The following is a 17,833-nucleotide window of genomic DNA, read 5'->3' as shown; positions in this document are numbered from 1 at the left end:
ATTTCGTTGTGTCACGGCTTATTTCCGTTGTGTTGTGTAAATTTTGTTGTGTTGCGGCTTGTTTCCGTTGTGTTGTGGTAATTTTTTGTTTTGCGGCTTGTTTCCGTTGTGTTGTGTTAATTTTGTTGTGTCGCGGCTTGTTTCCGTTGTGTTGTGGTAATTTTTTGTTTTGCGGCTTGTTTCCGTTGTGTTGTGTTAATTTTTTGTTTTGCGGCTTGTTTCCGTTGTGTTGTGTTAATTTTGTTGTGTCGCGGCTTGTTTCCGTAGAGTTGTGTTAATTTCGTTGTGTCGCGGCTTGTTTCCGTAGAGTTGTGTTAATTTCGTTGTGTCACGGCTTGTTTCCGTTGTGTTGTGTAAATTTTGTTGTGTTGCGGCTTGTTTCCGTTGTGTTGTGGTAATTGTTTGTTTTGCGGCTTGTTTCCGTTGTGTTAATTTTGTTGTGTCGCGGCTTGTTTCCGTTGTGTTGTGTTAATTTCGTTGTGTCGCGGCTTGTTTCCGTAGAGTTGTGTTAATTTCGTTGTGTCACGGCTTGTTTCCGTTGTGTTGTGTAAATTTTGTTGTGTTGCGGCTTGTTTCCGTTGTGTTGTGTTAATTTCGTTGTGTTGCGGCTTGTTTCCGTTGTGTTGTGGTAATTTTGTTGTGTCGCGGCTTGTTTCCGTAGTGTTGTGTTAATTTCGTTGTTTTGCGGCTTGTTTCCGTTGTGTTGTGTTAATTTCGTTGTGTCGCGGCTTGTTTCCGTAGTGTTGTGTTAATTTCGTTGTGTCACGGCTTGTTTCCGTAGTGTTGTGGTAATTTCGTTGTGTTGCGGCTTGTTTCCGTTGTGTTGTGGTAATTTTTTGTTTTGCGGCTTGTTTCCATTGAGTTGCGTCTTTTGTTTTACATTGTGTTGAGCTAATTTCGTTGTGTTGCAGCTCGTTTCCGTTGTTTTGTGTCTTTTGTTTTACATTGTGTTGAGCTAATTTCTTTTGTGTTGTGGAGATTTCGTTGTGATAATAAATCAGAATCTTCTAAACTTTCAGACTAGACTAATATTTTGTCTAGAAAATCATAGAAAACCTAGATATATGCTAAGGGTCACTACAGATGACCAAGTCATTTCATTAGCTACAAATTATCAGGCTCTAATTTTCTAATTTGGATCCTGGCTATAGAAAGGCACACACTAGATGAAGGACATGTGCTCTTGTACACGTGAATACTTACATGCGTGAAACCCAGCTTTAGCTGAACAGTGTCAATGAGAAACAATTACAGCAAAATGATGAACAACAATGGAAATGGAGAATGAAGAAATGAGAGACAGACACTACATAAAATGATACATTAAATTATACAAAAATATAATGGAGATGTGGTTTACATGTCTGGGTGTTTGAGGATTTCTGAAGTTTAAACAAAAACAAAAACGTTAGATCCTTCCTAACTTACCATCCACAACATAGTCATTATGCCAAAGACCGCAGATGTTGAACTCCAACAGAAACCTGTAAGTATAAAATTGAGGGTACATTTTTACTGGCAAATCAAATTACATCTCAAATGAATAAAATAGCTCACGTTCCCCCTGGTTTCACAACCTCAGCACTTACATCACAAAATGTGAGAAGAACCACTTTACTAATGCCAGCAAACCATAGAAAGGCTGTGAAGTGAACAGAGGTGGATTGTCAACAGTGTCAGCACAATATAGACTGCATTATGCTCTATCAAGAAAAGTTTCTCTCAAATAGATGCTAAGGTGTACATACGCTGAGCAGTGGTCGAGCTCCACTATGATGATGATGGGTGTTCTTACACATGGCCTGGTAGTCATACAGCGTCACCCTGTAGAACAATATACAGCATTACTTAATTTTCAAATTTTGAAAGTCCCACCAAACTATAAAGGAATAATTCAACAAAGAAAAAAAACTTTATTATATTATATTATTTAAAAAAAAAAGTATCCGAGGAGTCCGGTTACCTTTTAAACAGGCCAGATTTGAGTAACTGGGCCATGACAGATCCGTCTATTTCCCCGAAGAATTTACCAACCTGTGTGAAAGGACAGAGACACAGAGACTAAAGCATACACTGAAGGTATGACACAATATGAAATCATTTCTGAATCCCATGATGAATAAACACACACACACACCTACATGCTCATAGACAGACAGTGATCCAGATGTGCAAACAGATGCCTGAATCTGCCCTGTCTGCCCCACGGCAATCTGGGATTAGATTCCATAAGCATTAATCTCCTGGCTACTGCTCACATAGCTACAGTGCATGTGTTGATACAAACAGCTGTGGTTATGGTATGAGACCATTGTCAGCATATAGAGATGGATATGCAACAAAATACACTAATACACAATTAATCTAATACATAAATCAACAATAATGATGATATTTATCATAATGATTTAAATAAAACATACTGTTGACTAAAATATCATAATTTATTATTAACAATGCACTAAACAACGTTTTTGAAGAAGAAAAATCTAAATGTTTTTTAAAAATAATTTTACCATAATAAGATAAAGTTAAACAGTGAATTAAAGGAATAATTTACCAAAAAAATGAAAACTTTCTGAAAATGTACTCACCCTCAGGCCATTGAAGAATTATATGAGTTTGTTTCTTCATCAAAAAATATCTGGAGAAATTTAGCATTACATCACTTGCTCACCAGTGAATGGGTGCCGTCAGAATGAGAGTCCAAACAGCTGATAAAAACATCACAATAATCCACAAGAAAACCACACAACTCCAGTCCATCCATTAAATGGATAGTTCACCCAAAAATGACAATTCTGTCATCATTTACTCACCCTTAAGTAGTTCCAAACCTGCATGAATTTCTTTGTTCTGCCGAACACAAAGGAAGATATTTTGAAGAAAGTTTGTAACCAGGCTGTTTTGGGGCACCATTGACTTCCATAGTACGAAAAAAAATACTATGGAAGTCAATGGTGCCCCACAACTGCTCTGTTTCCCACATTCTTCAGAATATCTTCCTTTGTGTTCAGCAAAACAAAGACATTCATACAGGTTTGGAACTACTTGAGGGTGAGTAAATGAGAAATAAATCCATCATTAAAGCATTTTAACATTAAAATGTCACTTCTGGCCAAAATACAAAATAAAGTCAATAATCCATAATAATGCTTACTCCAGTGAAACAGTCCATCCCCATTGTCTCAAACATCAAACACTACCTACATATTTGATTAGAACTGTTTTGTGCTGTTTTCGATTGTAAATGGTGCTTGATCTATCCATATTCTTCTCCTGATTCAGACAAGATGACTTTTTCACTGGAGAAAGCAATATTGTGGGTAGACTGCTTGAAGTTAAAAACTTAATGGATTTACAAACACAAATGATTCCAAACCTAGAGCCTTTCACTCCATAAGATGTTAACTGATGGGCTGGAGTTGTGTGGATTACTGTGATGGTTTTATGACCTATTTGGACTCTCATTCTGACCCATTCACTGCAGAGGATCCATTGGTGATGTAATGCCAAATTTCTACAAATCTGTTCCAATGAAGAAGCAAACTCATCTCTTTCTTGAATGCCCTGAGGGTGAGCACATTTCCAGGAAGGTTTTTTTTTTTGGTAAACTTGAACTAATTTATGCGCTACTCAGGATCTATAATGGTATGGACACATTGATTAGTCCATTGTGTATTGTCAATAGCGTACAGCATGAAGCACAGTTCCCACAGAAATTACTTTTAAATCAAGCAGCCTTCTGTGTATGCAAGCATCATATTCATTTGCATCCTATTTTCTGTATGCACTTTACTGTCCTATAAATAAAAGGCCAAAATCTATGGCAACCTTTCCCAGCTAATCCAATTTAACCAGATCCATTCTCATTCTCTCAATCACTGTCTCATTTGAGACCCCATCTATTCGCTCCAAGGACAAGCTTGTGGTACATTATCGAGTCCTCATCTCGTCACCTGCCCTTCACACCAAACCCCCTGGGCACTGGAAATGTGCAGCTAGAGCCATTACCTAACACACGTCAACATCTTCCAGCTTCTCTTCTGTGACTAAATGCTGTTGGGGCATGTTGTCACAAAAGGTCAATGTGTGTTCAATGAACTGTTTGAAATACTCACATCTCCTTTTTCCTTTGAGACCAGTGTGAAGCCATTATTGTCAACAAGGTAACAGTTCACGTCCTGTGAAAAACAGAGATAGATTAGAATTGACAATCTCCCTTGTTGAACTGGATCAGAATTTTGTAGTGAATCGGTTCGTGTAAACTGATTAATTCACTAGATTACATAAAGAAGAGTCAATTAGCTTCACTCACAACGCTCTCACAGCTGAGAGGACATATACCATCCACATCACTGCACTGCAAAGAGGAAGAAGACAACCGCAAGGGCTTTAGTAAATGAACAAGAACATTTTATCAAATGTATTATACTGAGCAAACACGTGTGAAATTACTAAATTAACTGTATAGAGATTACATTATGACACTATGAATGTGGCACAAATTAGGGTCTAAAAAGAAATGGTGGTTGCAAATCAAATCTGCAACTAATTTGGTGCATGTCTCATTGTGTGTACTTAAAAAAAAGTAATGGGACACCAAAGTGTACCATATTAGTTGAACGTGCCTTAGAAATAACAATGCAATACTTACATCTGTGTTGTTTGGCTGACAAGAGGAAATAAGGGAAGAAGAATTAGAAAATGAGTAGGAAAAGGTTAAATGTTTTGGAGAGTTGTTTGTGTGTGTTTTACACTAGATGACAAAAACTACAAGAAAGGGTCCTTGTGTGAAACAGGGGTGGTGATTGGTCCTAGGTTTAAACCCCAGAAGGGACCGTAAGTCATGTGGCAAGTCGCACTGAATAAAAAAGTGTTTGGTAAGTAGCAAGCATCTTGATAAATTGCTTGGAGGCCTGCAGACGTGAGCATGTACATGTACGCTTAGAAATCTCCAGTGACAAACACTATTTGCTCATTTGTCAGTGTGAGGCGGACAGGAACAGATACACATCATTAATCGAAGACCTTCAGGACCACAACACTTATTGCTATTGCTATAATATCACTAGATTGTTGTCTCAGAGTCTCCCTCTACACTACACACACTCAAGAAAAGTCTGTAAAATACAGCTAAGTGTACTGTGTTAATATGAACAAATTTTCTGTATTGATTTTTTACAGATGTTTCATTTTGTATTACTCTTAGCATTGTATAGTGCTTTTGGGTTGTACACATTTTCTTGCAGGACATAAATAATAATAACACAAATATCTAATATGAATATTTTTTAGGTAAAACTCACTTGTTTGGCAATAGACAGGAGCACTCTCTCCAGCAGGTCCAGGGATGCTTGCATTCCAATAGCTGCACATGAAAGAAAATCCGAAAACATTTTTCAGAAAACATTTTATAGAGGTTGCATTCTTATTTCTAGTCGATTAAATATTTTTGGGCAGAACATTACAAAAAAATATATATTTTGGATAAAAACTTCCATAAATATTTACAATAATGTTTCCAGCGACTTTAAAATCCTTTTATAGACAATTTCTGGTGAAATTAAATATTTTAGAGCTGATCATAACAACACATAATCGTAACAAAATAATATTTTGATGACAACTTCCAAAAATATTTTATGATTTTTTTCCATTATTGTTCAGTTGTTTGTGATTACTGGATAGTTTTATATAATATTATAGAGATTTAATTCATAGTTTAGATCTTATCATAACAAGACAAATACATATTTTGTTAACAATTTCCATAATTATTTCTATTAATGTCCGTGATTCTTCCATCTCTGGAAATCTTCATTTTAAAATTCCCTGATATTTCCAGGTTTTCCATGAGCATAAGGACCCTGTATGAATGTTTTGCTTGACAACATCTGTTGATGCTGTATATCACACGATTAATCCTTATATGTTCAACATCATAAGCTACAGCAAAGGGTCATGAAAAAACTGAAGAGGCTACCATTTTCTAAGCTGTATCAGCTGATGCTTTATCTCTTCTGCCCCCTCCTCAGTCCATCCATCTCTCTCTCTCTCTGGCCGTGCAGGCAGGCACAGACTGTTCTAATGTTAGTCCTACTTACTGATGTGACCCACGCTCATACACACCCAGGACTTTTCAAGCTGTGAGCTACCAGTTCCTCTTGTTTCTTTCATTTTCTGTGGATTCGCTCACTCTGTCTTGAGAGGAGAAATCATGAGGACCCCTAGATGAGGACTGCTGGAAGGTATGTTTCAGGTCTGATTTGCTTTTAGTGCAATCATTATCATTTCTCACTGATTAGATTAAAAAAGTAGTGGTCGTTGTTTGTGCTTGTTCAATACTTAGGACTTCGTTAGACAGAATAATTGTCTTCTTCACAACAATTTTAGTTTAATATAAATTCATACAATTTAATTCTTAAATCTATGCTTTTAATAATTTTCTTTAGGGTTTTATTTCTATTCTAGATCTATAGAACATTCCATTTTAATCAGATATAGAAATATCTGTGAACAGATTTCATTAAATTTGATGCGTTATGAATGCATATTCCAGCATGCACAATTTGATCCTCTTTTCACTAATAAAACGGATGTTCTCAGCTCTGATTTATTAACTAATGGTGTGGACAGTTTAATCCTTGATAGTTTAATGCAACAAATGTGACGGCCAAAATGGAGAAAGAGCAATGCTGGTATGATATATATATATATATATATATATATATATATATATATATAATTGAATAAAACTATAATAATTGAAAAAAATATAGTATGTATATATTGTATATGTATATATTATAATATATACTTTTTATTTATAAATAATATATATTATACTCACATGTACATGCATAGCAAATTATCTCTTTAACCTAATAATATAAATAATATAAAATATTTTAAAAGAAATATGAGTAGTGTGAAGCAGCTGAAAATATACTTTGTGAGTAACCTCACAATGCCTCTAGTTTTTCACTTGGCTTTTTTCTCTCACAACAAGCAATGGGCCTCTGGGCAGCTTTTATACAAAGTACTCTCTTTCACTATTTCTTTGCCTTCTGAAGACTCAAATCCATTTCAGGTCTGCACTGTTTAGACCTCATGATGTAATATATGTTCAACCTTCACGGGCATTCATTTAACATTTTAACTGTAGTCAGCTTATTAGTAATGTTGTGCATAAAATCTGTACCATCAGAACATGCATCATAGCACCCATCCTTCTTTAATCATTATTTTAACAGTGTTTGCTTTGTTTGTTACCAGTTTTGCAACAACTACAGCAATTCCAAGTGAGTTCAACAAATTTCCATGATGAAGAAGGAAGGCATTCATTTGGTGTAGACCAGTGGATGCTCCTCCAAAGGTTTGCTCAGGAACTGTTACAACAGGGTTTGGAGGACAATGCGGTCCAGAATGAACATTATAAGTAAGATCCTCAACCTATTACAACATCCTCAACCTTTTCAACTCTCACGATTTCCTAACCCTCTCCATTTTCTCTAGTTTTCTCAGGTCTCTTTATGACTCTTCTGAGCTCTTGTGGAACAAGTTGTCCATCAGGCTGTTCTTGCAATGTAAACCGCACAGACTGCAGTGATCTTAACCAACTGGCTTCCTTGGACTCCATCCTGGACCAGGTTCCCTTTGACACAAGTTACCTCAACCTCTCAAATAACAACTTCACCACTGTGGAACCAGGGAGTTTTTCCAATTTTAGTGGCTTGCTACATCTAGACCTGTCCAGAAACCTTCTTTCCAGCATCAACCTTGGGTGTTTTTCCAATCTCAGCAGCCTGCTTCATCTAGACCTCTCCAGAAACCTTCTCTCCAGTGTCTTCCCTTCAAGCTTCTCCCACTTGAACAACCTGGAGGTCCTGGATCTCTCTGAGAACCTCCTAGTGAGGCTCCCCGTTAACTTGTTCTCTGGCCTCAGCAGCCTAACAGAACTGGTTCTAAGAGACAACAGGCTTAAGGAACTGAATCCAGATCAGTTCAAAGGCCTGACTGAGCTTAGGCGTCTAGATCTTTCCTTTAACAGTATCAGCTCCATGCCCACACACCTGCTGGATGGGCTCCGGAACCTAGTGTGGCTCTCGTTTATGGGCAACAAGCTGAGAACTCTGCAGCGGACTTCACTTGAGCCAGCGACTGCTCTACAGCAACTTCTGCTCGAGGGAAACCCATGGAATTGTAACTGCAATTTAATTCCACTCAAGCATTGGCTGGAATGGATTGTATATACAGGTGAGAGAGGTCATTTATCACTGCTGGGAATTAGTTATGCACATTATATCAGTACCATATCAGTTATCGGCCGATTAAGAGAGATTTAAGAGATTTAAAGTCACAATGTAATGAAAGTAGCAACAAAGTAGTAAATTAAATTAATTATCACAAAAAACTTTAGAGAGAGAAGTAGTTCTATGCATCAGTTATTGATTGAAAGGAGGCGGATCTGAATGTGAGTTGCAGTCGATTGTAATAAAGGGACAGGGTTTAAGCAGACTGAATGATTAGAGAAAACTTCCATACACCACCAGAAATAATTGTTTTGTTTCACTAGATGACTTTAATTTGCAAGCTCATTTTTGCATTTAGATTACCTTTGGCATGATTTAAAGGGGTCATATGACGTTGCTAAAAAGAACATTATTTTGTGTATTTGGTGTAATGCAATGTGTTTATGCGGTTTAAGGTAAAAAAAAAACCCACATTATTTTCCACATACTGTACATTATTGTTGCTCGTCTATGCTAAACGCGTCGATTTTTACAAAGCTCATCGTTCTGAGAAGCAAGGCGTGCTTTGATTGGCCGAATACCTCAAGCGTGTGACGGAAATGTTACGCCCCTCACCGTATTGTGATGGCGTGTCCCGGCGCAACGAGACCTAAACAATAAAACCCACTATAAACAAGGCATTTGTTGCATCCAGTGGTGAAATAATTACTGATCATAATGACTTATACTGTCTTTTTACGCGTCGCGTTGCATCGTTAATTATAATGTTGGGATGTCTAAATTCACTAGTAGCATTTAAAACTATATTTTATAGTTTTTTTAAGCTGGTCCAACCATCAATGTTCAATGACTAACATTAAATCCAGTAAATTAATCAATATAATATATTATAATATGTGTGTGTGTGTGTGTGTGTGTGTGTGTATTTAAATCATAAAATAATAAATTATGAATTAATAATATATAAATTAATATTTTTTTATTATTTTTATTATGATTTATTGGTAATTTATTTAGACAAAATAATATAGAAGTTATCACTGACCATTTATCAGCTAACGGCCAAAACATGAAATGACTTATCGTCCTATCAGTATTTGTAGGAATTTTCATATTTTTATATGTATATATATATATATATATATATATATATATATATATATATATATAATATATATAAATTTAAAGACACTACATACATATTTAACATAGACCAATACATTTTGCTTTATTTCATTTTAATTTATGTTTTAATATCTTAAATTGCATTTTAATTTCCATAAACGTTTTGTGTCTTTCTTGTTTATCATTCGATAGGTGGCAGCATAGATTCCGCCAACTGCTCCTTTCCTGCTAATTTACATGGTAAGGATCTTCGCAGTATCCCTATGGAGATGTTCAGACACTGTTACCCCCTCTATCTGGAAACCAGGAACCCATCTGCGGCCGAGGGCCACCAGGTACCAGCCGGGTCGGCTGGAGACTGCATGCGCCAGCGCTACCGGCCTGTGAGTGTGCGTCGAGCGACTGCCACGGTGGTGGTAGCTGGGGTGGTGTGTGGCGTGGTGTGTGTGATGATGGTGGTAACGGCCACCTACGGCTGCATCTACGCAATGCTGATGGCTCAAGAACAGCAGCAGCTGACAGAAGGCAACAGCCAGCAGCAACAGCCGCTGATGGTGGCAAAGGAACCAGAGCAGGATGAAAAGGAGGATCTGATGCCGACTATCGGAAAGGGAGAAGAAGCCACAGAGTGCGTAGCGTGGATGGCATTTCCTCCAGAGGTGTGTGTTTAAAGCACATGAGGAACGTACTGGAAGCTATAGTTTATCATTGATGTACATAGATTTATAAATGTTTGTTTGGGAGTTGGAGAGCAAATGACCCGATGTAGTTCAGGATCAATTACAGCTCCTACAAACTGGCTCAAAAAGACTCAAAAAGACAAATATATTCAACTACTCTATAGATGTTAAGTAGATTTAAGGAACATAAAAAGAAAATACTGAATATGATTTTATGTAAACTTTTATATTTTCCTATGAATTCTCCTAACAAACCACCTCTGTGTTTGATTTCTTATAGTTGCAATCAATCAGTTGTTAATCAGTATAGTAGTATATTTTTCTAAAATTTCGAAACAGAATAATATTTTAAATATATATCTATGTTTAATATGTAAGTAATGTATGTCTACATTAGGGATGCACCAGTATTATCATTCAGATTGATAATTATGGTAAATAAGTTTATTATTATTTTCATGTCATTAAATTGCTGTACTATTTGGTCACAATAAATAAAAAATAATATGCTAAAAACTAAAATCAATCATTTTAAATTCAACAAAGCATTAATTTGCACAGTGTGAAATATGGATATTCTTTTTTCAGATTTGCTAAAGATTATATTTACCAGTGTTATTAAATTATTAGTGTTTTTAAACAATCAAATATTTAATATCAGCCCAAACATGAACCTACTCCATTTTTAATAATTATTAATGTGCTGAATGATCACAAAATTAAACGTTGAATGTAAAATCAGATTTGAGCATATAAAAATGACAGACCGATACCTTACCTCCAGCAACAGCTGTTCTTTTCCCTTCAGTAACCGTTACAGATGTTACCGCCACAAAAGTGTTCTTCCCTGTTGGATAGAGGTCATAGGTTACTGTAGCTGATAAACAGTGACATTGCAACAAATCCATTTAACAATGACTTTTTGAGTACCTTTGTTTATATCATCATGCGGGACATAGAAGAAGAATTGACCAGGTTTGTTTTCAGCTGCCAGGCGATACCAAATGGGAAAGTGGTCCACTGTGAAGAGGTTCTTTTTGTCCACAGGGGTCAAGAACTTCCTATGAGGTCAAAGTATCAGGAAATTTGGGGAAAGACCAAAATCTCTCAGTTTGTTTAGAGAATACCGTTTCGATAACATATTTCAAATGAGAAATAAAATTTGACAATGGTAACAAATGTTTTTTCTTTATCTCAAATCATGCTAAAAATGTATTTTAGCTGGTCCAGTGATCAATGTTCAGTGACTAACATTCATTATATATACACACAAATAAATTAATTTATGATAATCAATTATAATTAAAACATTTCTAATCAATTTAGATTTTTTTGAATGTGCATATTTTTTCTTATAATTTATCTTTTTATTATTATCATTATTATTCATATAATATGGTATTTATTGCTACTGAGTAAAGTTGTTTGTCTTTTTAAAATAGTTCACTCACTTTCCAACACGTTTCTCACTTCCTGCATATCTGATCACACGCATTAGCCCAGATCGGGTCCCCAGGAAAGCCAACTCCATGCCTTCATCTACACTATAAGGAGATAAAAGCAAAGAAAGAATGACTATAAACACTGACTCTTTTTTTCCAACATATTCTTTAAAATAAAAGAGGGACACACAAAAAGTCTGGCTTTGCTTAATGCACAACATACAGAGATGAAATAAAGCCTCTTACCCGGGGGCGGTTAGCGTTAGCGCTGTCCAGTAGGCCTCCAATGGTGCTGTTACCACTGCATCGAAAAGAACTTGCTGAAGAAGTATCTCGTCACCTGATGCAACAATAAAACCTTTACTTTAAGAACAGCATACGGTAATTATTTAGAATTAGAAAATAGAAAATACTGCAGAAAAATGTAAAATACAGTTGAGGAAAACTAACACTCCAAGTCCGGCTCTTTCCCAGTCAGGTATCGGACCACAGCCTGGAGCTGAGTGAGCTTACGGTGGTGTGGGTCAATATCTGTCTCACAATACGTCCTGAGTGGGTACACCAAAGACCATAGTTCAACTTATCAAGACATAAAGCTAAGTTTGAATGGTTTTAGGGACATGTTGTCCTGACGGTGTTTAGAAGAAATTGTTGGCCTGTTAAGAGTTTTGTTCGACAGTACTTACCATTCATCTGCTATAGTGAGGTCCGGCTGCTGAAGGTCATGAAGACCTAAAGAAAGGAGGAAATGGTGAGTAGCTATAAGCCAGCTCATTATCTATTGTGTGAGTGAGTGTGTGTGTGTGTGTGTGTGTGTGTGTGTGTGTTGATAATTTCTTAGTTCCTTCAACTTCAGGCACTTTTTTTTCCAAGGGGCTGATATTTATCAAATTATTTTACTTCTTCGTATATAAAGGAAATTTTTTTAAATCTCTGTAAAAGCATTAATTTTGGCTACTTTCTCATCATGTATCAATTTGATCATTTTACCCTTGTTGCAAACAGAAAACAAATCCATCATAAAAATAAATGATAAATTTTTGACCTATGATTATTTAAACAAAGAGTGAAAAATATCAATATTTCCATATTTATTATTGGTAAAATTAGATTTTATAAAAGTCTCTTATGCTTACCATTATTTGATCAAAAATGCAGTAAATGCAGTAAAACTGTGAAATATTACAATTTAAAAGTACCTGTAAAAGTAAACCTGTTTTTATTACTCTAGTAATCAATGTCACGATCCTTTAGATAACATTCTAATATGCTGATTTGCTGCTCAAAAAACATTATTACTATTATGTTGAAAGCAATTGTGCTGCATAATATTTGTTTGTGGAAACATTGATAATTTTTTTCAGGATGCTTTAATGAATATAAATTTTAAAAGAACAGCATTTATTTGAAATATAATTTTTGTGTTACAATATAAACATTTTTACTGTATCTTTTGACCTGTGTCCTTGCTGAATTTAAGTATTAATATCTTTTTTTCTTCTTCTTCTTCTTATTGTACTCAAACTTTTGAAGGGTACTGTATCATTTTCACCACCTGTATATCACATGAGCTATAAATCATATGGTGAACTCACCCTCCTCCACAGAAACATTCCCAAAGAACATGTACTGCCCATGACCTCTTGTAAGCACCATCCCAAAGCTGAAATCACATCATAAATATGCATTAAAGACATCATATGAAGGTCAACTGAAGGTTTTGTTACTGAAAATATCTAAAGAGAAGGGTAAAATACTGCACAATAAAATGTGTTTTTTAATACGCTATTTCAACATGTGCAGTAAGTATGAAGGGAATATTTTGAGAATGTGAGAAGCATATCAAACCTAAATGGAGTTTCATTGATGGTTGTGTAGAAATAATCATTTTTGAGGAACAAAGGCCTTTTCTGGGGAATAAAATACAGTCACAAAGGCAGATTATTAGTCATGACCCAATATAACATTTACATTATCATTTATGTTACACGTTATTAAAGCCTGAGATTTTAGCATTCCTATAAGATCATTGCATTTCACACTGTGCGACAGATCTAATAAACTTGGCTTTGACATGCGTGTAGACTGTACGATGATGACACCTCTTCAAGTTCAATTTAATTCAATTTAAGTTTATTTGTATAGCGCTTTTCACGATGCAAATCGTTGCAAAGCAGCTTTGCAGAAAATGTTAATTTCTACATTGTATTTAGTAATAGCTTATCAGTGGTGACTATCTCAAGTTGATGTCCATATGGCAGAAATCACATATTGACATGCACTATTGACATGTATGCTACGATGCATGTTACTATAAAAGAATAAAACATCATCAGCATGCGCAAGTGGTAAACAAAAAGAGCATGATAAATCACACTTTAGCAGTTGTAGTTTTTATGTGTGCTGAAAAAAAGTGGAAGCGGCGAAAGAGAAAGGCATGAAAGCTTGAGGTAAGCAGTTTTAAGTTTTAGCGTATTGGTTGGTCAGTAAACATGGATCATACCAGCAAACACTGTGTGATGATGATCATGCTGTATCGCAGGCTATCTTTAGTCGCAAGACCATGACAATGGCCATATTTGAACCTTTCTCACTGTATGAAAAAGGACCGTCGATTAGGAGCCATGATCACAGAAATCGCCACGATCGTTTCACGATGCCAATCTTTCGTCTGGGACAGCTTAAAATCGTGCAGTGTGTTTTAGGCTTAAAAGGATGAATCTTACAAAGCCTATCAAGAACATGTCCAGGTTACATTTTACTGAAGGAAAAAACAAACAAACTATATTTTAGCAAACTAGTTTTACATGAATAAGATTGTGGGCAATTAGGCAAAAATAAAAACGCTTTATGATTACGGTAATGCAATATGTAATGAGAATATGGGGGGAATGGACACATTCTTGTCAGGACTTTTACGATTCACCCAAACGGAGTACTTCCAGTAATTTAACGTTTTTAACATAAAAGATGGCTGATCCAAACACACTCACCCCTTTATCCACAGCTGCTCTCACATCTAAAGTCAGAGTGCCAGTTTCTCCCTTCACCATGGCTGTTCTTAACTGCACAGACAGGGCAGGACATCATTACGATTTTTCTGAACCTTAAAACAGTGGGGATGCTTACAGGAAGTGTATTTACTGTATGTGGACAACTCACACTGTCCTCAGTGTCCTCCCACTCAGCCTCTGACAGATCCACACTGTTGTAGTTGGGCTTGGGTTTCAACTTCTTCCCATCACTATACTGTTACAGAAATAGAGAAAAAACAGCAAGAGGGATTACAAATCAATATCAGTTCATTATATTTGAAATCTATCTAGAGGAGCAGATGTTTGAGTGATTGAGAGAGTAAGAAGATTCAGATGGACTCACCAGTGGTCTTAAATCAGGATGTGCCAGAATGTATCCATTGTTTGTGATGAGGAAGGCATAACCATGAGCTCCAAGCTAAAAGATAAAATCATTAGTTTTCATCATTTCATATTTTTGTTGACATTGTCACAGTATTTTAAGCTATGTTCATTAAATGTCTTAAATTAAAATTATTTAAAGTTGAACTGAGTCTGATCATATATTTATGCACAGTCAGATTTTTCCAATGTTATAATTAATTGACCAAGAAAGAAGTAATAATGTTTTCTATTTAATAATGTTTGATTACATATCCAGTTATATATTAATATAGTTAAAGTGTAAAATATTTATACTTCAAGGTAGCATTTGTTGTATACTGCCTTTCATTTAAGCTGATTTATTTTATATTTATATTTATTCATTTAGCAGGCACTTTTAGCCAAAGTGACTAACAATTGTGGAATACAACAAGTGATTCATCATAAAGAGGCAAATAAACACAGGAAGTGCTCAGCATACAAAATTTCAGATATTGTTCTGATACAAGCTAGACAGGGAGGTATTACGGGAAGAGAAAGCAAAGTTTTTTTTTAAATATTAGGATGTAGTCAAACAAAATATAAATATTAGATTTTAAAATATATATTGCATTAATTTTTAAATCATCACTGAGACCAATGAGTGTTACAAAACTCCTTTATGATATTGAGAATTTGGAATTTAAATGTGTTTAATTGTCATGAAAAAAATGCAAACTTGGATATGTTCCATATTTATATAAATAAATTTACATAGTTTGTCCCTGCAACCATTTAACCTACATTACAAATATCATTTGTGGAATAAAGAAATTATGAGAAAATATGAATGCTTCAAGCTAAAGTTGGCAACCTTTTAGTGATGTTGTTTCTTTTTTACCTTATATCGCGGGGCAAGTTTCATGACCTCCAGTAGGGGAACATCAGTTCCCACCACTCCCAGCAGAATGCCATGAGAAAGTGTTTCTTTCTTCTTACTGAACACTGGCATGGCCACTGACGTCATGAGCAGAAGACTGTGAGCTTTGCTTTTGAACAGCTACAGGAGACATGAGGAATTTAGTATCTTACACTTTAACTGCAGAAGTAGAGTTAAAATCAACATGAAATCAAAATGAACTCTATTTACTTTTCAAATGCACGCTACTAGTCTCATCATGCCCAGTTTTCATGATCAAAACAATTTCAGATGAATAAAATAAATTTGTCCTCTGCATTATTTGATGTTTCCCTTAGAAATACATCAAATTATGGCAGTAAAATGGGCTGAAAACTACATTTCATGTTGATTTTATTAGTGAAAGCTCCATCATGTCCAGCACAAATGTGATAAATGATGATAAACAGCAGGGGGAGTCCTAAACCAAGAAGTCCTACACTACAACTACATTACACTCTGAGCACAGGCTAAATATCTAAAGTCTATTAATACATGCTAAAGTACAATGGTGTTTGTTTTTCTGTTTCTAAGAGTTACCTCCTTAGTGTTAGGAAGCTGTATGATAGAGATGATTATGGCGATGAATGGAAAAGAATCCCATTAGTACAGAATCAGCACAACAAATCACATTAAAATGCCTTAAAATGAGCACAGTTGGAAATGTGTAGTGGTTGGTATGAGTTCAGTTCATCTGAAAAGTCAGAATCATACACTCACCACACTGTCCATATACGCCTCTGTCCAGATTATGTCATGGTCATGGTTGATGACCATCGGTCGACTCAGAACATGAAGATACTCCATGACGTTCTCCTGTACATCAGCCAGTGTAGAGATGTGAGTATAATAACCTGTAAATATCAAATACGGGTATAAGATTTGTGAAAATATGCCATTAGCAAACTGAAGAGTTCGATGAACTGGAGCTTTCAAGCTTTCAAAAAAGGCACATAAAAGTGGTCCATATGACTTTATTTACCATATTCCAAGTCTCCTAAAGTCGTAAGATAGCTTTGCATGAGACAACTAATCACAATTTAACCCATTACTCACTGAAAATCTTTCCCTTAGAGAACAAATCAGGAATTAATCTGAACGAATCATGTTTTTCAATGAACAAATTGATCTGGTTCACAACACCAGAACTATCTGATCTGAATGGTGCATTAAAGATTAAATTCATTAACTGGATGATTCAATAACAACACAACCTACTGAATCAAATTGATCTATTTCTCAAGTTCACCTCAGTGTTTAGGTGATCCAGATGTAGCGGTTAAACGCTCGCTAGAGGGAAGATTGACGACTTAAATTTCTGTTCCTCACAAAAACTATTATATGTTTTCAGAAGATATGAAATACAGTGCAAGTTATATGGAAAATAATACTTTTATGATGCCTTTGTGTCATTTCCTGAGGCTTGAATGGTTCAATAATTTGTTCTACAGAAGCAAGGAAAAAATATGGGTTTCGTAGCACGTGGGAGAGTATATTATTACATTTTAATATTAGCTCACAACATACCCTTATTGTTGCAGGCAATCCATTTGACGTTTTCTGAGAAGGTCATATCTCTGCCAATAAGGTAAGTGAAAACTCGTACCTGAAACCATTACATTTTGTTACTGAACTATAATATATCCATACATTCATGTTCAGTCAAGTCAAATTGTCTTATAATCTGTTCATGAAGGAAAAATGTGCAATGAACAAGACATTTTTCCAGAAGGTTCTCCGACAATTTAACAGAGCGGTATGCAGATTTTATAGTACGTCATACGTTATGCCCTCCATTCCCTGTAGAGCGAGCAGATTGTGTGTTACCTTCTTATCGGGCCAGTTGAACTCTTCAAACACTGATTGGAAATCTTCCATGGCTCCGTCTGTGATCAGCATAATTGCTTGGTTACATAGGCTGCCCTGACCATTTGCTCTGGCCTAGGGGACAGGAAGAGAAACATGGAGGACATGTGGAGGGTTGGCACCATATGCA

At 35.7% G+C, this 17,833-nt stretch overlaps 2 protein-coding genes across 2 annotated transcripts in view; one reads left to right on the top strand and one right to left on the bottom strand.

Moving 5' to 3' along the window:
* The window catches only part of LOC306866926 (voltage-dependent calcium channel subunit alpha-2/delta-4-like), a 31,715-nt gene that overhangs the window by 3,909 nt on the left and 9,973 nt on the right, over positions 1-17,833 (bottom strand). Inside the window, exons 11-34 of the mRNA XM_079412375.1 lie at positions 17,665-17,778; positions 17,365-17,443; positions 16,558-16,691; positions 16,378-16,395; positions 15,781-15,939; positions 14,881-14,955; positions 14,665-14,751; positions 14,496-14,567; positions 13,351-13,412; positions 13,098-13,165; positions 12,189-12,234; positions 11,953-12,050; positions 11,749-11,842; positions 11,512-11,604; positions 10,991-11,121; positions 10,839-10,907; positions 5,310-5,371; positions 4,319-4,363; positions 4,122-4,184; positions 1,964-2,034; positions 1,749-1,824; positions 1,590-1,642; positions 1,429-1,484; positions 1,204-1,224 (exon numbers count right to left, since the gene is read on the bottom strand). Of these exons, the coding sequence (XP_079268501.1) occupies positions 1,204-1,224; positions 1,429-1,484; positions 1,590-1,642; positions 1,749-1,824; positions 1,964-2,034; positions 4,122-4,184; positions 4,319-4,363; positions 5,310-5,371; positions 10,839-10,907; positions 10,991-11,121; positions 11,512-11,604; positions 11,749-11,842; positions 11,953-12,050; positions 12,189-12,234; positions 13,098-13,165; positions 13,351-13,412; positions 14,496-14,567; positions 14,665-14,751; positions 14,881-14,955; positions 15,781-15,939; positions 16,378-16,395; positions 16,558-16,691; positions 17,365-17,443; positions 17,665-17,778 (1,846 nt within the window). The remainder of the gene's footprint in view (positions 1-1,203; positions 1,225-1,428; positions 1,485-1,589; positions 1,643-1,748; positions 1,825-1,963; positions 2,035-4,121; positions 4,185-4,318; positions 4,364-5,309; positions 5,372-10,838; positions 10,908-10,990; positions 11,122-11,511; positions 11,605-11,748; positions 11,843-11,952; positions 12,051-12,188; positions 12,235-13,097; positions 13,166-13,350; positions 13,413-14,495; positions 14,568-14,664; positions 14,752-14,880; positions 14,956-15,780; positions 15,940-16,377; positions 16,396-16,557; positions 16,692-17,364; positions 17,444-17,664; positions 17,779-17,833) is intronic.
* Positions 6,106-11,232, top strand: LOC306866927 (uncharacterized protein). The gene is made up of 4 exons (XM_079412376.1): positions 6,106-6,251; positions 7,279-7,441; positions 7,519-8,259; positions 9,573-11,232. The coding sequence occupies exons 2-4, from the start codon at positions 7,417-7,419 to the stop codon at positions 10,049-10,051; spliced, it is 1,245 nt and encodes a 414-aa protein (XP_079268502.1). The 5' UTR covers positions 6,106-6,251; positions 7,279-7,416; the 3' UTR covers positions 10,052-11,232.

Source organism: Barbus barbus, assembly GCF_936440315.1.
Source record: "Barbus barbus genome assembly, chromosome: 48".
Lineage (NCBI taxonomy): Eukaryota > Metazoa > Chordata > Actinopteri > Cypriniformes > Cyprinidae > Barbus > Barbus barbus.
This window is presented reverse-complemented; position numbering and strand designations above follow the sequence as displayed.

What these genes read in the sequence shown, in the direction of transcription:
- LOC306866927 (XM_079412376.1), top strand. Translation starts at nt 7,417, where the DNA reads ATGCGGTCCAGAATGAACATTATAA. An exon ending in GTCCAGAATGAACATTATAA is followed by an intron (nt 7,442 to 7,518) that starts GTAAGATCCTCA and finishes CATTTTCTCTAG; the next exon opens with TTTTCTCAGGTCTCTTTATG. An exon ending in GGAATGGATTGTATATACAG is followed by an intron (nt 8,260 to 9,572) that starts GTGAGAGAGGTC and finishes ATCATTCGATAG; the next exon opens with GTGGCAGCATAGATTCCGCC.